This window comes from Marmota monax, unplaced genomic scaffold (genome assembly GCF_021218885.2).
Source record: "Marmota monax isolate L192 unplaced genomic scaffold, Marmota_monax_Labrador192_F-V1.1 WCK01_AAM20220418_F8-fsc00002, whole genome shotgun sequence".
NCBI lineage: Eukaryota > Metazoa > Chordata > Mammalia > Rodentia > Sciuridae > Marmota > Marmota monax.
Window position 1 is genome coordinate 10,080,785 of NW_026693571.1, and position 27,593 is coordinate 10,108,377.

The window sequence follows — 27,593 nt, forward strand, 5'->3', positions numbered from 1 at the left end:
TGCTGACGTTAGCTATAAAAAGAGGCATTTGCTTATGAATCTTCTTGCTCATACCAATTTCATTCAGCACTGCTCCTGAAAGAGGAAAACTCCACCAAAATCGAATTAATGCTTTTAAAAGTGTGATGGTTTTTATACCGGCTATATATTTGCAATATAGTGTGCTTTTGATCTTTTCTATCCTTTTTGTCCCATTTATTCTTTCTCCATCCCTTTCCCCCTCTTTATTCCCAATCATTTCTTACTGACTAGTGGCAAATCTGTATGTTTAAAAAAAAAAAAAAGAACAAACAGCAGCCAGGAGAGGTGGCACACACCTGAAATCCCAGCAGCTCAGTAGACTGAGGCAGGAGGATCGAAAGTTCAGGCTCAGCCTTGGCAACTTACCAAGACCCTGTCTTAAAATAAAAAGGGCTGGAGATGTAGCTCAGTGGTAGAGTGTTCCTGGGTTTAATTCAGTCCCCAGTACCAAGAAAATAAAAACTAAACAGTAAGCAAAATGCCACCCTACTCAGCAAGCCCAAGGCAGATCTGAGGAGCACCATACTAACCCTGCTCAAAGCTGTTTCCCAGTAGAGACTGTCAGTTGAAATGATATGCATATACTTGATTTATCTGTTGCTGGTGAGAAAGACTCATTTGCTTTATTTTTGTTGTTGTTGTTATTTAAAATTATGGCATGGAAGCACCCGTTTGATTAACTGTATTTCGGTTGTCAAGTGTGTTTCTTTATTAATAACCCTTATTTTCCTTCTTGTGTTTATACATAATATTCATTTCACTTCTTATTACTATAATTCTTTTATTTTTATCCACATGACCACTCACCCAGGGAATCTGGCTTTGCAAATTAAGGCTTGGTCTCTGTCACGCTTTGAACTTGCAGCACGTCTGTGTTTTCTCAGAGTAGCAGTTCCTTTCAAAGAAGTCACCTTTGATCCTAGCCTCTAGAAACCCATGTCCAGTCAGTTCTGGGGGTGCTTCCCTTCCAGGCCTTCCTTGGGTCTTGCCTCTCTGATTTGTCACTCCACAGCCCTTACCAGGTGCTCACACTTCACATTGGGACCATGGTCACAGCCTTTGGAGAATTGTCCTGACTCAGGAACTTTTTATCTGCCAGTTCATCCTCCATATTACTACCAGAGGTATTTCCTCAAACACAAACTGATCACTAACCCCTTAGAAACCATCAGTATTTCATGCCTGAGGGACACAGCACATGCCACTTAGCATGGCTGTATCACTACCCACCTCCATGGTCTTGCCTTTGGTCACTCTTCTTCTCTCTCCTCATTTCCAAAATAGCTCGTGAGACCTGTGCTCTGTCCATAGTTATTAGCAGTTCTCCAAATACATGGAAGGCATGAGCTGCCCCCTTGCTGCTCCCATACTTGGAAAGACCTGTTGCCTCTACCAAGGAATAGACAGACCTGTGCAGAGGACCCTAGGAGATCATCAGCCTGCAGAACATTTGGCTCTTGGCTAAACTAGGTAAAACTTGCCTAAGCTTTTAGAACTTAATCCTGTACTGACATTTCAAACAACTTCCTCATAGAAATCTCCCAACAGAGATTTCAGTACCAAATAGATCTGCATTTCAAATCATCTGTCTAAGCCATATACTTCAGCTTTTAAATCTTTTGTTTCCCTCATCTGTAAAATGGGAACAATGCTACCTCCCACCCTTGGTGGTTGATGGGTGATGAATGCCTCTGGTAGTAATATGTCTCTGCACACACTTGGAGCCCAACAGTTTCTTCCTCTTCCCTAGGGTCAGTGGCCCTCTCCTCTGAGAAACTTTCTTGATCTTCATTCTGGCTCCTCAGGTTTCTCAAATCCCATCACATTACCTTATCACAACTCTTCTAATCTACCCTCACTGTGCAAAACTCTCTTAACACCAAGTTAGCTGACTTTTCTCCCAGTGAAAATACCATCTCTTCACATGGGTGTCCATATAACACATCCAAAAAATAAAATCATCACAAATGATGACCACATTTAATTTAACTTACAGCTATTGTTTGGGGTCTTCTGCTGAGCTGGCTTACTTAGCTCAGGTTTTTAGGAGCACAGAGATGATCTTACCATAGCCCTCCCCAGGGGCTCTTCACCTCAAAAGGAGTCAATCTAGTAAAAAGCACACACTTTGTTTTTTTTTTTTATGTTGTCCTTTTCATTACTGACCTTTTAGTCCTTTCTGTGTCCTGCCTATACATGGAAGACCCTTAGCAGTGCCATGTGCCAAGGGCTGCTGCTTAGTGATATACTCCATGTTCTGTTTGCACCAGAATCTTTAAAGCCAACTATTTCTTTTACAAATCATGCAAAAATATACTTCAGTCCCTGAGAGTTTTATATTTGATTTGGTGTTCTTCATAAATAGCATCATTTATTTTGATGCAAAAGCTTCAGCTGAGTCTATCCTACATATCGTGTGTGTGTGTGTGTGTGTGTGTGTTACTAGTATTGAATCCAGTGGTACTCTACCACTGCGCTACACCCTCAGCCCTTTTTATTTTTTATTTTAGATAGTTTCTCTGAGTTTCCCAGCCTGGCTTCAAACTTGGATCCTCTTGCCTCAGCCTCTCTGGTAGCTGGTATTACAGGCGTGGCTCACTGCCCCTAGCTCACATACCTCTTCTTTTAATAACAAGTCATTGCTATGATTGTGCTTTTTTTTTTTTTTTTTTTTTTGGTCACTTACTTTTTCTAAAGGTTACGGTGTCCTCTCTATACAGAAATACAAAGTCCCACCCCCCAAAGTGTTCTCATCAAGCTAGCAGCCACTGGGTGAGGCTCCGGTTGTGGCCTCCCTTCGTCAGACCTCTAGCGTTCCTCTCCCTCTCTTTGCTGGGTCAGTTGTCAGTTATGCACCCTTGTCCCCACACCATCCTGTTGTAAAGAGCAGGACTGGCAGTCATTCCCTAAGAATGATGAATCAGAGAGGAGCTCAGATTTGCATTTAGAAAGATTTCAATAAATTGGAAATGACGATTGTTCCTCTGCCCTTTTCTTTGTTTTAGGAATTCAGAAGCTTTTCCATGTGTGTAGTGTCTGGCTTTTTTAGTCATCATTCAGCATTGGCTGAGTATCTAGTAAATTCCAGGTAGAATTGTAAGTCCTGGAAATGCAGCGCTGGATGAGTCAAAGAAGGGCCCTGCACCCCCTATGCTCACTGCTTTGCTGTGAGGATAGTGGATCAAAAATAAACAGGGAAATTTTAAGTGGCATAAGATTAAAAAAGGGAGTGACCTGGAGGTTTGCTTTATGTCGGTCAGGAAAAGCTCCTTTGAGGAGGGAATACTTGGAAATGACCATGGACAGTGATAGGGCATTCTCCTCTGGAACAGAGCAGGGCAAAAAACTGACAGACAAGGGTGAGACAGTGTCATGCCGTGGACTGTGTAGACTGGGAGCAAGGCCCTCAGCCATCAGCCTGGGCTTTCTTGGGCTTGAGCTCCAAGGTGAAACTTGGTGAGATCCCTGGCTGCTGCTCCCTCAGGTCCCATTGCCTGGTCTGCACTGCCTCCTGGTGCAATTAAGGATGCAGGTCTCCCTGTTGGCTATTTGTGGTCATCACTGTGAGTGGTTCTGTATAACCTTCCAGCATCGGTGGTCTTGGCAATGGCTCAGACGTGGTGTTGTTCACTCTCTGTACAGATCATCTGTGCCCTTTCCCCTCCAGAGTGGCTGCCTTGTGTCCTGGAGGCTCAGGAGTGTTAGTTTGGAGGTTTGGTTTTCACTGTGGAATATAGCTCCCTGTTTGCCAACCTACAGTACCTCTAGAGCTGACATCATCTTACAAACAAGCCAGGGACAGAAAAATGGTTGATCAGAATGAGTCCTGTGAGGAGTGAGGTGAATCTCACATTGCTGGTTTTCAGTTCTGAGGGGAAGATGGCAAATAGAGGTGAAGCTAAGGGAGTCCTGGGCCCAGCAGGGAGGAGACGGTGTTGAGAGGGTTTATCCTTCCATGTACACAGCGAAACTTAACCCTATCTTTGTGTCCTTGAAGAAAATTCCTATTAAATGAGAAAGATCTTTGAGCTTAGATCTCAGTATATATAGCTCAAATTCTTAAAAAAAAAAAAAAAAAAAAACCCTCTAAAAACTTGGGTCTCCATATCTTAAAGATATCTGGGTTTCATCTAATGCTCTCATGGTTCTGGGGGGAAATGCTGTTGCCGTTGCCTCATGCAGCCCGATGTGGAAGTTGGCCTGTCAAGCAGATCCTCAGACATCCACCTTTGTTCCTATCTCCTTGTGTTTCTACTTTGTTGCACTAGAAGAATAGACACTCAAGTGAAGTCAGGTTGAAACAAATTCCGGTTAGCCCAGCGTCAACTTCCGAGAGACCTGTAGGATAATGAGTTCCATAAACATCACCCCCTAGGTTGTAGGTGATTCCCCAAGCTGTGGGATCTTTTGAACAAGCCAGATTCATCCTTTCAGAATTTTGGATTAATCATGGGATGCTGGGAGCCCAGGACCTTAGGGAATGAGAGTGCACACACTCCACAGTGTCTATTGGAATCACAGAAACCAATCATTTGTTTATTAGCTCTGCGAACAACCAGTGAGGGCCTCCTGCAAGTAAGGACCTGCATTAGGGGTCTAGGGATGTAGCTCAGGGGTAAAGTGCTTGCTTAGCGTGTGCAAGGCTCTGGGTTTGATCTCCAGCACTACAGGCAATTAAAACAAAAACAAAAAACTGCACTAGGCAGGGGAGCATTGGGGAATACTGCTAAGTGAGTGAGATCCTACCCTGCTTGGGGGATCCTCCAGTTCTTAAGAGATACAGACATATGAATGGATCATTATAAAATAATATATTTCATCCTGTGAATGAGTTTTATACAGCACCTCATATAAAAATAAAGAGAATTAGTAGAATGTAAGTCAGTGAGATCAAGGAAGGCTTCCCAGAGCAGATGGCACTGGGCTATGAGGTTGGGGAGGGATTGTTGGGTTCAATACCACAGTGATCGAGTTGCTGTGAGTTTCTAGTATTTTGATACATTGTTGATTTGGAACATATAACATCTCAAGAGATTGTCAGAGGCCAGAGATGATTATCAAATATTCAACTTCCATTTTTTTTCCTGACTTAATCAAGATTAATAAGGAATTAAGCAAAGAACTAGAGATCTTGAAACATTGAGAAAAATGACCACTTGAGTAAAAAAACAGCTTTCTAAATCACTTTATAAATATTTCCTTTAGCAAAGCAAATACAAAAAGCTATCATCTCAAAATTACATAAATTGAAAAGATATTTTCAGATACTTTGATGTATTACCTTTGATGATGTAATATCAAAGAGTTAATTTAAAAGTAGAAAGAAGCTATGTTTGGAAGGCATAAAAATCCTCTGGTTAAACATAGAGACACACAGACACACCTTCACACTGTGTTTTTTGGCTTTGGCATAATCTTTATCTTTGTAGACCTGTTAAACTAAATGAAGAACTACAAGGTGTTTTTTACTAAGTAAAAAGTTGAGCCTTTTTTGCCCTGGGGCTGAGAGCTGTGTGGGAGAGCTAATTGCTGAGTGCAGTATAGAATACAGTAGGTAATTGTGCCTTGCTTGGATTTACATCTTTTAAAAAAAAAAAATTGCTTGTAGCTTCCATTTGATGATGGTGATTGAGAACCTGATGAGGTGGTTGGGGCTTGGAACTTGGGGCTCCTGGGTTCCATGAAGCCTCCCACAGAGCAAACCAGTTGCAGAGTCGAGATAGACATCTGCACTGGTGGAAAGACTAACCTTGACGGTCTGCCAGGAGCTGCCCTGGACCCTAAGAGTTAAAGAGAGAAAATATTTCCAGTGGTCTTATTGAGGAAAAATGCTTATTTTCTATAAGTTTTGAGACCCACCCTAGTAAGTTTGACACTTTTTCCTAACCTTTGCTCAGATTCTGCTCCATTAATATGAATGTCATAACCCACACTAGGTATCAATAAGCTCCTGCATGTCTGCTTCTGGGTTGGTATCTTTAGCTAGAAAACAAAGCTAAGTTTCTTAAAAACAGTAAAATTTGAAAGGAATTTAGAGGTAACAGGAGAAATCTTAAGGCCTGTCCCAACTAGAAAGTGAAAAAATGACATCCTGTGTTCCATTTTTCTTTTTGTAACACACATAGGGAGCACCTGATGTGGAATTATTACTAAACAAGCAGAAGATCTCAGTGGATAAGAACTTTGGGGAAGGGAGCCTAAGTCTGGGATGGTTGGCTGTCACGTAAGGGAGAACCAGGTGTGGCATGCAGCAGCAGCAGCTCCTTTGGGGCCCAGTTGGCATCTCATGGGAACACATCTGCACCCTATTCAGCAATGTCCTTTAAGTAGAGGCCCAGCCACAGGGCACCTTTTTCTGTCACTTTCTTATAGTAGTTAAACCCTACAAGAGACTGCTGGTATGTTTTTGCCTTGCTTAGGATTGCCAGCTCACTCTGCCCAAGAGATGGAGGTCTCCTAGCCCAGAGGGCTCCCTAATGACTCCTTCCTTGGGGAGGTTCCAGGCTGAAGGGTAGCTTACCTGCATCTTCCCTATTACACTTGTGTTTATAAATCCTTGTTGTTATACCTGTCACAGATTAGTAGAAAACTTGCAGAGAATCCACAAGGCAATGACACTTGATTAAATGTGCCTTAGAAAATTTGGACATCTGACAAGTAAGGTCAGACTTGGTCACATTGTCTTAAAAAGAGGTTGCAGCATAACAACACAGTATGGCTAGACTAAATTATGTGCAGGCTATATGTTTTCCAGTTCTGGAAGTTTGTTGAGGATGCTGTATATGCACTCCTATGATGGAGCCTTTGGATAGAAAGTTCAACCAGACCTCTGCTGGTGTCACCAATGGTGGATTTTAAACGTGTGTGGGAGTGGGGCAGAAAATTCCAAAAAGCAAAACTTGAACTTGCCACATGCTGAGCATCATGTGGAATCTGTGAGGTTGATGTGCTGTGGCCTCTCACCACCTCAGGGGTCCTCCATCTTTATTCTGTACTCATTGTTGGAGCATTATTTGCCTTGCATCTCCTTTGGGCACTATGTAGTTAGCATCACTATGTAGTGATGAATGCATCTATACCAAAAATGTACACACTGTTTTCCATGTCATTGCCAAAATAATACAGTATAATTATTTTCATAGCATTTAAGTTGTGTTAGGTATTAAAAGCATCTAAAGACGATTTCAAGTTTATGTGAGGGTATTTGCATTGGCTGTATGCAAACATTATAAGCCATTTTATTTGTGGGACTCAAGCATCTGTGGGTTTGGTATCCATGGTGGGTCCTGGAACTCATTCAACAGTGGAAGCCAAGGGGTAACTGTACCAGAAACCTTTACCCACAGTAGCTTAAGGAGATGGGAGTATTGATTTTAGGGATACAGAACATCTTGCAGACAAGGACAATACAGTTGGGCTAGAGAGAGGCTTGGAAAGCTGTTCCTGCCGCTCTCTGAAAGTGACTTTCTCAGTTCTTGGAGCTGCATGTCCTGAGTTCCCACATTTATATGTTGTTATATCAATACTGCTTGGGAATCAATATCAATGCCTCTTTGGGAGAGGATGACTCTTTCAAATTTCACAGAAGAGAACCCAGATTGGGTCAAACTTGTCACCCAGTCCAGAATCAACTCGCTAGAAGAGAGGTCACATTGTACAAAATGGCTCTCAGAGGCTTACTACTTCTACCGTGGGTGTGTTGAGGTTGGAATAACTTAGAGGGAACTTGGGCAGTTCCTAGCATGTGTCTTTGATGGCTTACTGAGAACTGATCGTTGGGGTCTGTCAGATTAGCAACAAGGCAGTTGTTGTATCTGGATAGCTGTGTGTTAATGAAGGAATTGAGGGAGAGTCATACATACTGGTGAAATTTCTTTTTTATTAAATGTCTTCTGCAGTATCTGTCAATTCTTTTTCTCTCCTTAATGATCAAGTGTGGTTAGCTGCCTTCAGAAACAGAAATAAGTAAACAGACACTCAGCAGGCAAGGCTGATCAGGTACCATTAAAAAAAAAACATACCTGAAGGGAGGAAAGTGCAGGAGACACAAAAGACCCCCTCCTTGAGACTCAGAATATTTGTATTGTTCAGAACTCCCTAAAAGTGAATTAAGATGCATTAATATAATTTATAGAATAAAAAAGGTTTTTTTGATGAATTTTGTTCATTAAAATGTTTTTATTGCTGAGCTGATGACTGGAACTCTGGAAAAATTATTTCCTGCTGGATCAAAACATGGAATTTTAAAAAACAATTTTGGATGCAACTCATAACTTTTGAGCACATGAAATTAAGTATTAATACTTCATGCCTCAATTTATGGGGCATATAATACACCTATAGTATATTCTAACAAGGAGTGTGGTGGGTTGCCACTGTTTTAAAATACCTCAGATAATGCAGAATTTTTAAAAAATGACTTTTTGTAATTTTTCTATGTCTCTCTGCTTTCTGGTACTATTCCCCTTCCACATAGGAATTTGTTCCCTCAGATCTGCTCTGAAGGTTTAGGCACCAGAAAATGAAGCTTAACTTAATATATAAGTTAAACAGCATAGGGCGCACTCTAGTAAGAGGGTAAAATGAGCTACTATTTTGTGCATGAATTTCATGAGGTGTCACTGACACCTTGAGGCTTTTTAGCTTCCTTTTTCTCCGCTACATTCTCTATAACTGAAGCCACCCAGAACTTGTGGGAGCTTTAGCAGATGCATTTCATCCCCTTTGACAGAATGAAAGAAAAATTGAAAGCAGTTCAGCTGAACAAGAGTGCTTACTTTTTTACTTAATTCATATTTAGCCTGAAGTTTTCTACATTTTTAGGTACAGTCTCTCTTCATCCCCTCAATGCATTGAGGCCCTTAATATCTCCATCTTATACATGAGGAAACTGGGGTTTTATGTCTGAGTAACTTTTCCAAGATAACCTGGTAGAGCCAGGATTCCCACCTGACCCAGGACCATCTGCCCTAAGGGTTCCCCTCCCTACATTATTTGTGCATTCACATATGCATGTGCACACGCACGAAAGCAGAAATACTGTTTTGAAAATAAAAGATAAGAATGTTCTGATCCTGTTGCCTCATTTCTAGGAAGTGTAGTTAGCGTCTTTCCTGTGGGAGAACTTCCCTTACACTGAGAGAAATGTGGACTGGATAAAGAATTTGAGGGTGGGTCTGCCTAGTTAGTTGTCCTCTTGATATGCTTTGAGGCTGTCTTATTCAGAAGTCTGCTCAAGAACATGGCTTCCGTGTCTGGTGGTAGGAGAAGGTAGTAGGTCTGATGTCCTGGAACCCTCGCCTCCTCATAGGCTGTACATCCTATAGATGGATCAGGACTATCATAGATATGGATGGAAACCAGAAATTGCCCTGGAGTTGCAGTCTGTCTGTCACAGGTCTATTTCAGTCATCTCGACATCACTGATGGTCATAATTCACTTGTGAGTAATCACAGGGAGAAAGCTTTGTAGACTCTGTCAACCTAAGTTTCCATCTGACCTGAATCCAAGGACAGGGCTAATAGTCCCAGCTTTTCTCCCTCCTCTGGCTTCTGGAAATCTGCTTCAGAGCTCTGTGGTTAGGGACTGACTGGTCCTGAACATGGGGCTAAGGACTAAATCAGCTACAGAAACAAAACTTTTTTAACCTGCATCACTAGATGTTTTCATTCTTCCTTTTGTCAACCACTGGATCATGTTACCGCCAAGGAGCTAAAGCTGGCTTGTGTAGGTTATGGTTTGAATCTTAGGAGATTTATATTTCAAAATTTACTGAAGTGTTTGGTTCTCTTTATCACTAGCTTTTGATCAGATCGTGATATCTGGGGGTGGCTGCAGTGTTCTAGATATGTATCACCTCCACTAGCATCAAGGTACTGTGGCCTAGTGATGGACAGACAGAGGGAAGGTAGGAGGAAGAAAAGAAGAAAAATGAATGATAATTTAGCGCCCAGATACGGTGGCAAGGATCTGCCACCTGTTGGATGGATGACTTAGCAAGTTATTCAGCTGCATGCAGGCTTGATTTCCTTACCTGTAAATGGGTGTGAACATGCAGAGCCATCCTGGTGATGACATGAAAATCGTTTGTGTGAAGTCTGTGTCCCCATGCCTGGTGCATCAGCACTCAGCAGACACTGTTTTTCTTCCTCTTTACAAGCTTCTCATAGACGAGGCCACCTTGAAGTCAACAAGGCAAGTGGCCCAAGTGGAACCAGGAGGCCTGCAGACTGGCCCAGCACTGCCATTCCATGGGTCTCCTTGGGCCAATCACTTTATGACCTTAGGCCTCCACTAAAAGGACAAGATCAGACTGGCTCTGTCGTGCCTGTTTCCCGCTCTGGAAGCCTGTGCTTCCCTTTCTTCACACACACATAACATTGTGCAACAGAGGAGTTCACGCCCTTGGATAACAGGCTTTTGTCAGTTTTCCCCAAGGCAGAAAAACAGGCAGTTGGCATGAGGTGTGTGTTGTGCTGCTGTGAACCAATTCTTGCAGTTAAAATCTGTCTCTTCACCTCTCACAAAACTAATCTCTATCTCTCCTCAAATTCCATGTCATAGCTAAGAATATTTTCAGGTTCCTGCTCCCTGCTAATAGCAACTGGGAGTGAGGTGGAGGGGGAAAAGGCCTTTTATTCTAACTCACTTTTTTTTGGTTCCTCACCAATTCTGAACAAGTGAAATTATACAGTATTGTGGCAGAAGTTGCATTTTGTCTCCAGAGCCCCGCTCTGCTGCGCCTGCCAGGCCAGCAGCCTCTGTTGACCCAGTGAGCCCCAGGGGGTGGGGAATGCTGGGAGACCTCCCTATCCTGCCCACCTCTCAACCTCAGGCTTCACTGGTAAGCAGAAGACAGCCTGGGGAGGCTGGGCTACAAGAACCCCATAATATGGTCTGGCCAGCTACTCAGCTTTTGATGGAATTTCCCCCTCCCCCTTTCTTCACTTCTTTTTTGTCAAGGCCTGAAAGCTGGGGGTCAGTGCTCTTCACCTCCTCGAAATGGGTCTACCCTTGAAATATATGGATTTGCCTGCACCATTCAGGCCATGCTTGGATTCCTGGTTCCAGTTGGTTAGTGAGATGTCTTGCCAGTTTTGGAGCATGGTCCAAAAGCAGTAGGGTTCCAGTTTGGGTTGGGGACCTGTGCTTAACCCACGGCATAGATGGTCACATGGTGACTTCTTGTGGAAGGACTCTGGGCCTTAACATACAGAGGATGGGACTTGCTGCTTCCCCTTTGAAGCCAACCTGCAGCCAGAGCAGTAATTGATGGCTTTGATGGCATGGACTTTACTGGTAGGTTGGGCTGTGTTGGGGCTTGCCTGGCCCTGCCCAGCCCCTGCCACAGCCCCCTACTGAAGCCTTACATGTGGGAAGTCTCCAGTCTCCGAGCCTCATGCCTGTGGTTTCTCGAAAAGAATCTTGGTTTGAGCCATTCTATATCTGTCAGACAACACTGTAAAGCCCCATTTCCCCCATCTGGAGGTAAGAGTGAGTCCACCGTGAGGACCCTGTGTCTCCACAGAGTGACCAAGGACAAACTGCCTGTTGGACAGCGAGCACATTTCTTCACTGCTTTTTTAAGCACTGGTTCACCACTAGCGAAGTGCCCCTGGAGGGAATGAGGTGATTTTTGGAAGGCAGTGGAACAGAGGTTCTCCAAAGCCAACTTTTCATGAGGATTTGCAAGGTGACACTATGGAATGATGAAATAATGGGTGCAAAAATGTGATTGTAGAAAGGAATGACTTTTTAGGCAAGTTGCCGTGTTTGTCTTAATTATGTTGTCATTTATACTCAAGAATGGGGGAAGGGAAGCATTTTTAGGTGTGAGGCAAGGAGTCAGGAGGATTCTGGGTAAGTAGGAAGCATCTGGTGTTATAGACTGGGAAGTGTAAAGCTCTGATTCAGAGTAGGGGTCCCAGCAAGTCTGCCGCAGAAATATCAGTCAGCCTGCAGCTGAGGGTAGGGACAGACCCTCATGGAGGGACAAGTTGTTTCAGTGACAGGCCTTCCTGACTGTGAGTGGCTAATTTTGAATTACAGCAGCTTGTTTCAGGCCCAAAGCCCAGGACTTCAAGGACATACCTTATTTGGAAACTCAACATTTTCATGTCAGAGAGGACAGCCTTCCCAGGAAGGACAACCTGGACGAAGCCTTTGATAATCTGTGTGATGCAAAAAGTACAGTGTAAATAGGAATCTGTGGGCAGCCCCACTGCCCATCTCAAGCTCTGCTGAAGTCCTTGGAAAGGTGGGGTCCTTGGGAGCTCTCTGATCCTCCTAAGTGAAGAGGGATAGGTACCCCCTATTCAGTTAAAGAAAAAAAATGCTGTACTATGTTTTCTGTCTAAACAAAGGTTAATTTTAAAGAATAGGAATTAGAATTGTCACCGAAGTTCACCTCCTCAGTTGAGACTACTTTCTCTTAGTATTCATTTTGTTTTTATTTCAGTAGCTACCCAGGTACACAAATAGTGTCTTCACATTTCAGATCAGGCATTTTTAGAGACACTGCTGGTAGTAATTGCAGTAATATTAGAGAACATGCTCACAGGCTTGGTGTACTTAAGGTATTTAAATGTCTGGGGCAAACTACTGCTAACAGCAGCCCGGAGACAGATCCACAGCCCATCTGTAGATCATTGTCCTGTGGAAGAGCCTTCCAGAGTTGTGTGTTCATTATTAAACAAAATCATAGCTCCTTTTTGTTTCTCCTCCAATTTCTCTTTACATGCAAAGCATACAGAAGCCCAGTCTTATGTAGAATTAATTGAGAGGAAACTTGTGCTTGTACTGAGGATGCCACCATAGTGAGAGATGGGCTCATGTGAGGTCATTGCGGACTCTGGATGAAGTGCTCTACCTTCTCTGGTCCTCAGTGGCCAGATGGAGCCATGGGGGAATGCTCTGCGCTGTGCCATAATGTTCTGTTCTTTTGCTTTCATCTCTTCTCCTTATGTTAAATTTTACTTTTCATCACTTTTTAACTCTCAAATCATTATATCATTTTGAGAATGGGGTTTTCCTTTTTGAAAGTCATCATTGCCACCAGTATCTAGCAACAGTTACTTTAAAATATTTGCTGAGGGTCTGTTCCCAGGCTAACATTAGAGAAGTTACAGGTTATGGGGGGGGAGGGGGAAACAGTCCTGAGGATAGCATCACCTGAAGGAAAAGTGGAGAGGTTTACGTGCCTTGAACTGTGACTGAGTGGACACAGTACATCCAGTTTGTGTTGGGCTTGCTATTGAGGGAGTTGGTGACACATCTGATAATTTGAATCTGTTTTAGTCCTGCGTAGACTCTTACAATGGCTCCCCTCAGTGGACTGAAACCACCAAACACTTGGGAAAAAGACAAACCTTTCCCTGGTTTGGCTGTATTGCCCACCTTTCCAATTCATGTTTGGCCCCTTCATCTTGGTGTTTTTAAATGTGTTATGTAACCATGACCCAACATATTAAATACCTCTCAAGTCACATCCCTGTACATACACATACGTGGAGCTAAAGTAAAATGTTCAATACACTATACTTTGTGATATAATTCTGAGGGGTTTTGGCTACCATAGGGCAATCCATTTTAGCCATCATCAAAGCAACAAAATGAATGAATTAAAGTCTACATATGCTGTATGTAATAAAAATTATTTACAACAGTCTTTTAAAGGCCAGTGGCAAATTCATATTAATAGCATTTCATTTGTTTCTTTCCGAGGTGGAAAACGAAGCTCATTCCCAACGTGCAAAGCCAAGGCAGCGACCCCAGGACCTCTTCTGGAGATGGAAGCTTGTTAAAACCCAGACTGTCTCCACGGCTTGCCCAGTCGACCCCAAAGGAGCACTGACACCAACGTTACCCTGAGGTCATTGCTAGAGACGCTGATCCATAGAGACAATCACTGCCAACTCACCTTTTGTCTACTGCAAGAGCCAATTTCCAAAAGAAAGCATAAAAAGGTTGTTTTTTAGAAAAAGAAATTAAAAAGCACATGAGAATGCTAGCAGGCCCCGGTCAGCTGAGCAGCTTTTCTCCCCTCGTCTCTGAGTGCACGTCCCAGAGCATCTTGCGTCCATACCTGTACCTTTTGGCAAGGACAGTAACTTGGCTCCGTGTGCCTGCCACGCGCAACTGGAGCCAGCAACCAGCACATCTATCAGCACCCCAGTGGAGGAATTTGTGGAAGAGTTCCCCCTTTGTTTCTGTCTTCATTTTTCTTTCTCTTCCTTTCTCCTAAAAGCTTTTATTTAACAGTGCAAAAGATCAATCTTATGTTTGCTTCTTTTTTTTTTTAACTTGAATTTTTAAAAATTACACTTCTTAGTTTTAATTTTCCTGTATATTTTGCTAGCTATGAGCTTTAAAAAAAAATTCAAAGGTCTGGAAAAGTTTGAAATAAAAACAAAATGAAAAGAAGCCTCTTCTGAGACATCTTGTCTAATAAGTGGCTTCTCTGTGAATTGCCTGTAATGAATAATGGCCTCTGTCCTTGTAAGGTGTTCGATAGAGCTAAATAAACATAATAGCCAAATCCACTGTTGGTAGCAATTGGCAATCCTATTTCACTCACTTTTTCTTTTTTTTTTTTCTTTTTTTAAATGGTAAACCTTAACAGATACTGTCAGCAGACTGGTTTGCAGTGAATTTTCATTTCTTTCCTTTTCACTCCCTTGTTGTAAAAAGCCCAGCACTTGAATTGTTATTACTTTAAATGTTCTGTATTTGTATCTGTTTTTATTAGCCAATTAGTGGGATTTTATGCCAGTTGTTAAAATGAGCATTGATGTACCCATTTTTTTTTTTTTTTTAAATAGCAAGGCACAGCCTTTGCCCCAAATTGTCATCTAACATTTGTCATTCCAGTTTGAGTTAACGTGCTGAGCATTTTTTAAAAGAAGCTTTGTAATAAAACATTTTTTTAAAAGTGTCATTTTATTAAGAGTAAAGTTCCTGATGATCAGAGTTGGTAATGAACTAAATCTACAGGTTAGGCCAGAATGAGGCTGTGAACAGCAGCAGACCATGTCAGAGGGGTGTTGCTGGCATGGCTTCACCTATCTCCTAGGCCTGCATCCTCAAGAGCAGTTGTACTACTGAGGCCTCCCCTTGTTGCTTGGTATAGATATAAAACAGGGTCAGCAGAAAGAAGAGTCACCTGATCCAGATGGTAGTGAGTCCCTTCCTGAAGACAAGCTGTTTCCTCTTCACAACTTGCTGGTTTCCAGCCTGGGCTCCCCAAATCATGGGGTCCCCGTGGTGAAGGAAAGTCTTCACCCAGCTCATCTTCCCAGGCAGCATTTTCACAGTCTAGAGTTTGTTTTCTATAATTTTACCATAAGCTTTTGTTAAACTAATGTGTAAGTTGGTATGTGATATAGCAAAAACATTTTAAGTTTGAAACAGTATTTCATGGTCTTCCACAGTGGTTTTCTACACCTTGAGCTACTTTGGGAATCACTGATACCACCGGTCTAACTTAAATCACTTGCTGAAATTCTAGTTGTTTCCCTTTTCCACCCTTCAATACAGCTGGGGAACAGCTGGCTACCATACTTGTAATAACCCTCCACATACTGTACTTGAACATTGCCATTAAATCACCCCTCAAATTTCTCTCCAGGCTAAGTAATCCCAATTCCTTGAACCTTTCATCATCAGCCCTTTAATCATTTTCATTACTATCCTCTGGAAACTCTCCAGTTCCTCTTCACTTAGTCCTAAACTTGAACCAGGGAGGGAAAAGGGGGGGGGGGGTACCTACTTATAAAAATTTCATATTATTCAGGGCTAGCTAGGACTTCATTTGAAAATTGTCTCTGTTTTCTTAATGTACATGAACTGAGTAGGAAAACAATCCAAAGCTGCCACCATGATTTTTCTGGGAGTTAACTAGAAAATCTAAACAAAATGGTGCAGGAGGTGTCACTGGAGTATTACTTTTGGCGGGAGAAAATAAAGAGATTGTAGCTCTTCTGGGCAATAAGTACCTGTTTATCAAGGAAACTGATACCAAGATACAAACTTTTTTGACTCAAGACTTGGCTAAAGCCCACTCAACTCTTCTCTCCCTTGGTTCCTCGAACTTTCCACATTTTTTGACTCACAAAAAGCTGAATATACAATATTAAAAGAAATGGGTTTTTTGACCCCTCTTGAGTCAAGTTTTTCCTTCCACAAGCTTGGTCCTGTCCTAGTTTTCTATATTTGTTCAAGAATAATTTTCCCTAAATAATTATGACGTCACTGCACAGGGCCATTCCTGGCCATTCTGCCAAACTTCTGAATTCTGCCAGCAGCAGTACTGAGGAAGGAGAATCAGGGGTTCCCCAAGAGACATGGACCGAAAAGGGTGACTAGTGGGAGGGACTCTCTTCTGGCCACCACTTCCGTTTGATCTTGAAGTGATCTGGCTCCATTCCCTGCAGCAAACCCAAAGAGTTGAACTATGTGCCAGGAAGAGGAGGATGGGTCAGACTTCTTTCTGGGAGCTGAGCCTTCTCTGAGGTCACAGCTGGCATGCTGGTCCTTACGAAAGGTTGTTTTCCTCCTGGTTTGAGTTTGGTTGCTAGGGTTGCTGGCAAGTACCTGTTTAGCTTGAAGGGGCCCTCCAACTGTTTGATGTATACAGCTAGCCTAAGTATAATCATTTTTTCCTATAGTTTTATCTAAGGCTGCAACAATATGGAAATCTCCAATAAAAACCCATAAGCAGTAATGAGATGTCTGTGTGGCTTTCCTTTTATAGAAAAGTCATAAGAATTACGTATTGTTCTAACAGGAAAGAGCTTAAATGTCACATGACATACGAGTTGCTTAACAAATTCTACTTAGCGCTTCTACCCCAGAAAAAAAACTGCACATACTATAATATATAATTATACTATAATATACATAAATTAATAATTTATGGTTAAACTTGAAAATGCAAGTAAAAATCTGCTGTTCTCTTCCACACATGAAAGCTGAGGGAGTTTTAGGTGCTGCCCTGTGAAACCTATACACACATGAAAATTTTAAATGCTTCTGAATAAAAATTATAAAATTTGACTGCAGGTAAGCATTTTAATATGAATAGAAGGATGTGCTTCTACATGCCATTTAAAAAATAAGATCATTGAGTTTTCTTTTCTATCATTCCAAAAGCTGCTATTCTAAACTTATATAACTCTCTCGTGGGAAAACTTGCATTATCTTACTCCATAGCCAGGAGTAGATCAGGGAGAATGGGGGAGGAAAGGACACATCAAGAGTAGATATTTAAAATGAACATTCTTGGCATGAATCAACCTAAATAGAAATTTTATGCATAATAATGAAATAATTTAGCTGAAGAATTCAAGTGAAAACCAGCTGTTTACTTCCCTTTATTAAAGAAATTATGCTAATGATGTTCATCAATAGTGTTAAAGGTCATAATAAATCAGTACTAAAAAAATAAATGTACTAATACATCTTTATTGACAATGGGCTGTGCTTTAATAACTGCACACTACAAAATATTTTTTTAAACATTATTTGTCAGACTCTTTTCTGTCTGTATTTGTTATAACGTACAAGCGTCCTTTTCTCTGAAGGGTAATTTGGACTCTTTCTTATAGTAGGAATGAAGGTGGCTCAGTGGGAAAGGCCCAGGTTTGAAGTTCCAGAGCTGGGCTCTGCACACTAACCCCCTTTGGGCATACTTCTTCATGGGCTAAGTGGACACATGCAAAGAAACGAGTGGTAAACAAGACCCATGGCAGATAAGAAATGGCAAATAAATGAATTTTCCCTTAAATTGTTTATATACACACACACACACACACACACATTTTTTTAGAAAACTGCGTGGGGTTTTTTGGTCCAGGGTCTACTAAAAAAATGACATTTTGGCTCTGCCTATAACCATAGGACATCTGAGCATGTTTCTTCAGCCCAGGGAAGTAGTTAGTAACCAGGACTAACTAATCTCTTTTATCAAGGAAGAACTTATACAAAGGGTGCAAAATTGGGATAATTTTGAATCATGTACACTGGTGTACATTATTTTTCTTAATGTAGTAGCTGGAGATGTTACCAGCTAATAATTAAACTTTTTATCTACATTGTGTGAGAGAAATTGGAAGCAAATGTATTTGCCAGTTGAAATGAGAACACTGCATACACATAGCAGATGTAATCACATGTACACACACACACACACACACACAACTGTCTTTCTAGTCACAGTGGAATTAGCAGATTTTCTCCATCATTAACTTGTCTCAGAATTTGAGCTCAGTGGAACCATTGAATCCTGTCCTGTAGTGATGTTTTCTCCCATCAGGAAGATTTACAAAGTAGCTGAAGTAAAACAGAGTCCCACATATTGGCCTGATTGTTGTTACAGGTCTTAAGTTAGTTTAGCCGCCCACTGCTCAACTGGAAAGAGCAACAATGGCTTCCAAATTGAGCCTGCCTCCTGCTCAGCTCTGGAACACACTTCTCTGCTCTACAAAGCGAGGGCTGCTTAGTGCAGCCCAGAGGTGCCTGTAGCCCTCCCATCCGTGTGCCTCATGCTGGCATTCTCAGGTTCCTGTTAGTTAGGACTGCTTTTCTCTCAGCACCTGATTCTAGAGACCAACCCAGTTTCCAGGGAGTGGCCTGGCTTTCACTTGCTTTCAACCTCTAGGAAGCACACTTGGTCACTGCCGCTCTCTCAAACTTGCTTAGAATAGCTATCTCTGTCCTCCCCCTCAGGCCTTTCTCTCTAGGACTTGGTCTCAGGCTGGATATCTTCAGCCCATAGGGATGGGGGCGGGGGTAGTTCAAGTATCAACAGGAACTCTGGGGTACACGGTCCCAAGGGGAGAGATGGGGGCTGCAAAATATATCAATCAGATGTGCCATCCTCTGAAGACTCTGCATTTGGGATTAACTGTGATTTTACTAAAGGGATGTCAAAAACTAGTTCTAACACCACAAGCCCCTAGTGTACATACATGCTCAAAACAACAGAAAAAGTCCAGCTGTTAAGTATTAGTCCCCTGCCCTAAGGCCTATGATTTTGTAAGAACACCATGGCCAACAATGGCAGAATCTACCATGAGACCAACTGCTGGAAGAGTAGCTTTCTCAGACTAGGGCATGTGTATGAGCTACTTACTTACTAGCTATCTAGATCTCCACATTGGACAATGGCCTTTCCACTTCACCTCTAGTTGGTCCTACAAATCAACATGATGGAGAGAAAGGTCGCTCTGCACCATCCTCACCTCCCTACAACTTCACTATTAAGGATAAAAAAGGACTCTAGAAGATCACCTTCCTAGAAGCATATGCTACTCCCACAGGGCTCCCAAATGAGGCACGTCATTCCATCATTCAAAGGTCCTCAAGTAGAAAACTCAGTGTCAAAAACTTCTTCCCCTAGAACTGGTTTTGGAGGCTCCCAGTTTCCAGACTTCTACAACCAATTTTCCTTTTTTACAGTTCTGGGCCTTAGGCATACTAGGCAAGTACTCTACCACTGAGCCCCTGCCCCAGCCCTTATACATGGTGTTTCTAAGTGCCAGTTTATAAGGAGACAGTAGGAAGTACAGTTCTCACTCCAGGAGGTTTTCCTCTTTAATATCTGGCAAAATACACTAGCAATGGCATCTACAGAAATGAGGCTGTGGTGTCTATCTTGCCGAGGCTTGGAGACCCATATTCAGACATCACAGCTTTTCCACGTCTGCAAGACCTGCATGGCCACTCTAGTGCGAGGGGGCTCTATAATCTTTATAAATTCACTTAGTACCATTTAAAAATACATTGTCATAGGATGAAGTTTTATTTTCTCCTATACTACTACTACTTCTCAATTTACATGTCAGGAGACTTGAAAACATCTAACACTCATGCTTTTTTTCTGGAGTCTTAAATCATTTAGTCTATTGCTCATACATAAAACATAACTTACCTGAATGACAACCATCCTTATAGCACACCAGATCATTTCCTTCTTGCTACTTCCTTCAATTATCCCCGACCAGCACTTCTCTGAAGGCTTGGAAAGACGTTCCCAAGTAAATGTGGGGCACAGGTCTTTTAGCTCAGGTAGCCTAATGGCTTCCCTTCTCAGACTCCCTTCTATAACATTCAGGCCTGTTCCCAATCTTCAGTTCATTCTCTTCAGGTGTAAGACCTAAGCTGTCTGTAACCCTGTAGATTACTGTTGCTTCCTTTGCAGTTGGCCTATCTTTGCTAGAAAGTGTTCTCAACACTTGATATCCATTATCTCATCTGGTCCTCAGAACCCTATAGGATAGATTCCAATGTTATGCCCATTTTACCAGACATATTCAGAAAACAACCTCTTTATACAGGCAAAAAAAGAAGAAAAAAAAAAATGAAGCTAAGAACTAAAACCCAGGTCTGTTTCATTTCAAAACCCACAATATTAGACTGATTAATCCTGCAGCAGCTATAGCTGGTGACTTTAAATAAAACACTGAATTAGTATCAATGACAAGGTTGTATCTTTCAGCAGTTAAAACCATGATTCTGAAACAATGAGATCAAGTAACTTAAAAGATAGAATTTACACAACCCATGGGTTCTTTCAAGGTATAGTTCTGGAAGTACAGCAATGAATTTATTCAAAGCATTTTGAACTACTTATACATTACTACTTATATAGCATTGATGCCTATTTACAAGCAAATTAGTCCTACAGAATTATAGCCACACTTTATATTTGGTAGATTTAATCAGTTACTTAGGTTGAAATGTTAAGGGGATTAAAATCAAGGTGGGACAAAACAAAAGCTTGTTTCAAATATGTAAACAGTATAATAGCATAGTTAGTCATATTATTTTATAAGGCATGACTAAGATACTGCTTCTATCCAAAGATGAGTGGTTGAATATCAGGTGAATTTCGGAATTATATATATTTTTACTAATATGTTAGTGTAAAAAAAAAATTGATACTTAGAAAAATCCAGCATAAAATTACTTTACAACACCAGATCTCTATATCCATATTTCTTAGTACCCATACCCGGTTTCACTTTACCTCACTCAGTTCATGCTGTCATTCAACAGGACTCAATAGGACTATACCTCTCAAATGGTGTCAATTTCTCCTGAGAAACTGATATTAACAGTGAATCTTATGGACAATATGATTTTTATTTTACAAAGACATCTTCATGACTATTCAAACTGTTCCCCAGAGAACTCCATTTTGCTGATAACTATAGTCCAGGTGATACCTACATTCAGAGGCTTACTTTTTTTTCTAACAAGTCATTTCATACATTGTATGGTTTTAGTTTCAAATGTTCACTTCTACTATAGGAATAAAAATATCGTGAAGAGGAATTAGAGGGGAAAAATTAAACTATGTTTCTGAGCTAAGACCTGGTAGTAATTACTTTAGAATGTTTTGAGGACTCATGGCTGCTGTCAGGAAGCATGGGTGGGGAGGTGAGGCCCAAGGGCACTGCCTGGACTCGCCCTTCCTCAACAAGTGCAACCAAAACTCAGCCCAGGAAAGCACAGGCGCCTGGGGTTCTCGTTCAGGTTTGGTTTTCAACCATACACTGAAGCAAATGGCAACAGCTATATATGGACCATCCTGCCACACAGCTCTTCTTCCTGGGAGGAACCATGCCCACCTGAGAGTGTGGAACCTAAGGAGCTGGGAAGGGAGGCCCCTCCCCAAGTCCCAGATTTAAGAGAAGGATATTCAAAATTCCTTCCTGGTTCCTTCTGAACTTGATGCTTGGAAATAAAACTAACAAAATTCAGAGGCCAGTTCTTTCAATTGTTTAGTAGGTTAAAGTGCATTTTAAAATTGAGTCAGAAAGATTACTATAATCCTTTACGTTCCCAATCCAACAGTCACAGTGTTGAGTTCTATCTCTTTCCTGGAATTCAGTAGGCAAGAGAGAGAGCCCTGCTACTTCCAGGATGAAGGCTCAGGTTCTATGTGCACTCTGCTCACAGTGAGAAAGTAAAGCCCCTCCTGGGCCATGGTTCATGTCAAAGATCAAGAGCCAACCTGAGAGTGAGCAGGGCACTGTCAGGCCACAGGATCACCTTGAGCAGAGAAAATGGTCATGGCAGTACAGGCACTTCCTTTTGTTAGTTAAGCAATGTTTAGGAAGCTTCTAAGCTTCTAGTGTGGCAGAAACATTATGTATGTACTTTTTCACTTTGCAATGCATTTGAACATTTTTAAAATTAATAATCTTCCTTTTATCAATTATGAAATGAAGAAAAAAATCTCTCAACCATTTGCAACTATGCAAGGGCGCCCATTTGGAAGAAAAGTCCCATCTGCAGTTCAGATTTGAGATTTTCAAATTTACTCTTTTTTTAAAAAAATTTGTTTTTAGTTGTAGAGGACACAATACCTTCATTTTATTTATTTTTATGTGGTGCTGAAGATCGAACCCATTGCCTCACACATGCTAGGCAAGCCCTCTACCACTGAGCCACTCCAGCCCCAAATTTACTCTTTTGTACTTAATTTTATCATCAAAACCTAGATCTAATCTGTATTCTGCAACAAAATTATCTGGTGACCTTAGGCACATCCCTTAAACTCTCTGCTAATGAGGCCACTGGACCTCAGGGCTTCTGATGTTTTTCCAAGTCCTAAATTCTATCATGGAAGACACTTTCTCAAGACAATGATTAAAAGAAGCTTAAGTTACATTACTTCACTTTGCTGGCAAAGAAGAAACAGATGTTCCTTAAAAATCATTCTCTGTGCCCTTATTACTACTTTATTGGTAAGAAATGTGAAAGGGACAGCCTCGGGCAGGCTTTACACAAATGCCTTCTGCCATTCCCTCACCATTGCTGCCACTTTATAAAATAACAATTGGCCAGAGAAGATAAGACATAGCTTTTGACTGGATCGTCAACCTTTACTTTTATAATAACTTAAGCATTTATAATTTTAAATTACATGTTTATTTCCAAATTTTCACAGATTAATAGATTGCATTTTATTAGAAGACAATTTACAGGAGTTTGCAGCACTGATTTCTTATTAAGAAAAAAAAGAGAGAGAGAGTAATGATTAGGATTTGATGATTAGGATTCGTAGATATGAATGACCATGAAAAGACGTCTTCCTGGAAACCAAACATACACAGATATTCCCACCAATCCAGCAACAGTGTCTTGATGAGCTGAATAAAGACATAACATTTTAGGTCACACCCAGATGCAGGATAAGGCTCAATGCTGCAGGCAGCAAAATATTCTCAGAAAGGCAAGATGCAGGCACCACGGACTGCTGTTCCTCACAGATGCACAGTGTGCGTTGCTGGCTCCTCATAGGAGTGCCCAGCAACATGAAGCCAGCAGCTCACTCTGGGAGGAAGGGCCTCTCCTTTCTGAGTGACTCAATCAATGTATTACATAAGAAACATTTGCTCCAAGGCACTGAGGGTGTAAAGTTTTTTAGAAAATACATAGAAATGAACAGACTAAAAAAAGAAGTTAATTATCAATGGAAGAATCTACCATTACTGTGACTAAAGAAATAATTACCTCAAATTATAATCGAAATGCACATTGAACATACTGCACAGTGAGGGATTGCCTGACCAAAGCGCATCCCCATGGCTCTTGGGGCTGGTTAGAGCACACTCACGAAACTTCTTCCTGAAGCCAGAGAAGCTGTGCATCATTTGTATTTGTAATATCCTTCTCCGGTCTTCTTGCCCAGCTTCTTCTCTGCTACCAGCTTATTTAGTGATGTGCTGGGCTGAAACAGTGGGTTCTTCGCATCCATTTCATGCCACCCTATTAAAAGGAGAGACAAAGTGCTCCGTATTCCCAAGGCACTTCTGGAAGTACAGCTTGGGGAAAAGGGCCTTACTCTGATGTGGGAAAGCTCCTGGGGCATGTTGCCCACTTAGGCCACCATGGCAGAGGCATGAGGCACTGAGGCATGTGCTGGTGTAGCCACATCAGCCCCAAAGCAGGCATGCTGCCACCCACCTGTGCCACTCGAAGCCCAGCCCTGTTATGGCCCTTCTGGGTATCCAATCGATTCCTGGAAATCACTAAGTTCAAAGGTCCAAGAAAACTAATAAAACCTGTTAATTTGCTGGTTGGACTCCTAAGTAGCACAGCTGACTTTTAGAAAACATGTTGAAAATCTGAATTCCTATTACTTCCTACTACTGAATTTTGCTCCTCATAAAATTCAAGTTTCTTGCTTAAATTATAACCCCCCTCCTCCCCAATGCATATAACTTTTTGTGAAATATGGAGTAGAGAATTACTTTCAACTTCCATAATTCATTTAAAAAAAAATCTCATTGTTAGACCAATGCTTTATTTATTTATTATTAGTTGTGGATGGACACAATACCTTCTTTTTTAAAAAATTTATTTTTATGTGGTGCTGAGGGTGGAACCCAGTGGCTCACATGTGCTAAGGCAAGTACTCCACAACTGAGCCACAACCCCAGCCTCAACAGTTCAGTTTCAGTAATTATTTTTATCTTGTCTTCAGAGTCACCACATTAAAGTGGATACATTTAAAAAAACAGTGGTATATCTTGGTTGTAATGGAGGTCCCACAAATCAAATTGTGTGATAAAAAGGGACAATGACAGTCACATTTTCTTTCTCCTGCCATCAAATATTGAATCTGATACTAAGGTATGCATATGGTTTATTCCCCAAAGGTTCACGTGCTATAAGTTTGGTCCTCAGTGCTGGTGCCAAAGTGATGAAACCTTTAAAAATTGGGCTTAGTGGAAAGTAATTAGGTCAATGGATGAATTCTGTCTCTTGGGAGCAAGTCTCCTATGACTAGATTACATCTTGAGAGACTGGCCTACTGCAATGCAAAGCCATCCCACACCATGGTCCCTTCTCACACCACTGTTTGCCTTTTCTACTTCTTTCTGAGTTGTGACCCAGCCAGAAGAGCTTTGCCAAACTCAAGCATCTTACTGTTTACTGTTGGGATTTTCCAGAATTATGAGTCAGAATTATGAATCAAATAAACTGCTTTTTTTTTTTTTTTTTTTTTTGTGGTGTTAGGGATCGAACCCAAGGCCTCCTGCATGCTAGATAAACACTGTATCACTGAGCTACATGCCCAGCCTTACCTCTTTTCCTTATGAAGTACCCAGTGTTGTTAAAGCAACACAAAATGGTGATACCTGGTGAAGCAATTCAATTTAACAAAAACAACAAAGGATTCCAATTCCTACCATCCAGAATGAACTTTGTAGTATCCAGTCCAACATAATCAAGAAGCTCAAATGGACCCATAGGGTATCCAGCTCCCAACTTCATTGCAGTGTCAATGTCTTCCTTGGATGCATCTCCTAAGGAAAAAGGGCAGCAGTGAGTCACCACCACTTTCCCCAAATTCTTCCTATCATGGGGTTTAGTCCCAGAATCAAAATTTCATATTTTACATTTAAAGCATGTCTAGAGTCCATGTGTTTTCTGAACTGGGTAAGATTTCATCTGAGATATTTGCCCAATATGTCACAAGATGTTCAAAGCAACTGTATCGTGTGAGGCAAATTCTGGAGCACTGCTGTTTGTTCATGGAGAGGGAAAGCCCTGGGTCTGGAAATGCTGGCTACTTCCTAACAAACTGGGGTTTTCCAACTCTGGAATCATTTCCTGAAATATCAGTTAATGCTACAGAAGATTTCTTTATTCATGAATGGGTTGCAAACACACACACACACACACACACACACACACAGAGGTTTCTGTTTTCGTATGTATCACATATATATTTTCTTTTCTAGCTTTCTTTGTTTCACAAGTAACAAGTATTCCCCTGGAACCACATTCCCATGAATACATCAGTTAAGATAACTGTTTTTAAAAGTCCAAATTATTATGATTTAGATCTGGAATATCCCCCATAGGTATGTGTTGAGGATGTGGTACCCAATGCAGCAATGTCCAGAGGTGGGGCTTAGGGGAAGTGACTGGATCATGAGGGTTCTGACCTTATCAATGGGTTAATCCATCTGATATATTAATAGTGACCTATGGTGAGGAGTGAAACTATAGGTAGTTGGGACATGGTTGGAGGAAGTAGATTACCAGGGGCGTGCTTATTCCTGTATCTTATTCCTGGCTGTCCCATCCTATCCCCCGCAACCCCCGCTCTTTCTCTCCCTCTTAGCTGCCATGAGTTGACAGCTTTCCTCTACCACACCCTTGTGCCATTATATCCTGCCTCATCTTAGACCCAGAGCAATAGAACTGACCAACTATGGACTTCTAAACCCATGAGCCAAACTAAACCTTTCCTCCTTTAAGTTGTTAAGTATGTTTGGTCACAGCTGCAAAAAGCTTTCACAAACTGCTATGCACATATGAAAATGGGTTGAACAGACCTAGACAATTTTTTTCCTTGAAAACTTCCCTGTAACATGCTGTTCTTTGGATCACAAGAGGACTTTATAGAGAACCAACCACCTGTGTATCCTTTCTCTGAAATCAGAAATTGGAATGAGCTATAACAAGTGGCTATCTAGAATTTTATTTCAAAGCACAAAGAAGTAGTTTAATGATATTCAGAGTTAAATAAAATGTTAAAACAGGATTTCATAATTCAGATTTTTAAGCACAAGGAGCAAGAACTACTAAAAAGCTATAAAGACATATGTAATTTGGGGAGGGCAGGTACCAGGAATCTAACCTAGGACACTTAACCACTGAGCCACATCCCCAGTCCTTTTTATTCTTTTAAATTTTGAGACAAGGTCTCTCTAAGTTGCTTAGGGCCTCACTATGATGTTGTGGCTGGCCTCAAACTTGCAATCCTTCTGCCTCAGCCTCCCAGGTTGCTAGTATTACAGGCATGCACCAAAATGCCCTAAGACTATATTTTTTAAAAGTATAGAAAGTACTAACGTAATGCTGCAGAATTTCAGAGCAATTTAAGGTGAACAAAACACCACTCAAATTATTTTCTGTGCATGACATTAGTACTATACTAATTAGGATTCAAGACTTCTGAGAAATCATTGCCACAAAAAAGCAGAAAAGATCAGGTATATTAGCCTTATCAGGAGGCCTTATTGTTCACTCATGTTTGATTTATACCCATTGTGTAGCAGGCACCAAAGACGTACAGTGAGACAATGAAAAACAAGTACTCAAGGTACTTATGACAAAATGGGAAGACTAAAATGTGCAAACCAAAAAGACAATATAACAATTGCTGAAGCTGCATGAAGATTTACATGGCTCTGTGTGGGCAATGATGGGCAGATTCCAGAGGAGGGGAGACAGGAAGATAGAAGAACATGTGAAGTGGCAAAATGAGACGGAACATAGCAGGTTTGAGCCGTGGCTCTATGGCTCAAAAATGGATCTGACTCAGAATTTCAAGACCCTGCAACTTCTATGGTAGTACTGTTACCTCTAGATGATGGGGGGTAGCAGGCTTACAGACCCTTATCTCAGGGTTTAGCAACAGCTGCTCCCTGTGCCCGGAGCATGAAGCTCTTATTCTTTAGGTCTCAGCTCAGGTGTCACCTCGTCAGAGCCTCCTCTACTCCCTGCATCTAAAAGAGAAGCTCCCAGGACTCTGGGCTAGGGTTCC

General features: G+C 41.4%; 2 protein-coding genes across 9 annotated transcripts in view; one reads left to right on the forward strand and one right to left on the reverse strand.

The window, feature by feature from the left end:
• The window catches only part of Lef1 (lymphoid enhancer binding factor 1), a 114,140-nt gene extending 99,186 nt beyond the window's left edge, over positions 1-14,954 (forward strand). For all 7 annotated transcript variants that reach the window (XM_046459060.2, XM_046459061.2, XM_046459059.2 and 4 more), the window contains one exon: positions 13,745-14,954. In XM_046459060.2, coding sequence (XP_046315016.1) covers positions 13,745-13,824 — 80 coding nt within the window. In that variant the 3' untranslated portion in view covers positions 13,825-14,954. The remainder of the gene's footprint in view (positions 1-13,744) is intronic.
• Positions 14,955-22,934: 7,980 nt separating this feature from the next.
• Positions 22,935-27,593, reverse strand: part of Hadh (hydroxyacyl-CoA dehydrogenase) — a 44,332-nt gene continuing 39,673 nt past the window's right edge. For both annotated transcript variants that reach the window (XM_046459065.2, XM_046459066.2), the window contains exons 7-8: positions 25,225-25,341; positions 22,935-23,797 (exon numbers count right to left, since the gene is read on the reverse strand). In XM_046459065.2, coding sequence (XP_046315021.1) covers positions 23,679-23,797; positions 25,225-25,341 — 236 coding nt within the window. In that variant the 3' untranslated portion in view covers positions 22,935-23,678. The remainder of the gene's footprint in view (positions 23,798-25,224; positions 25,342-27,593) is intronic.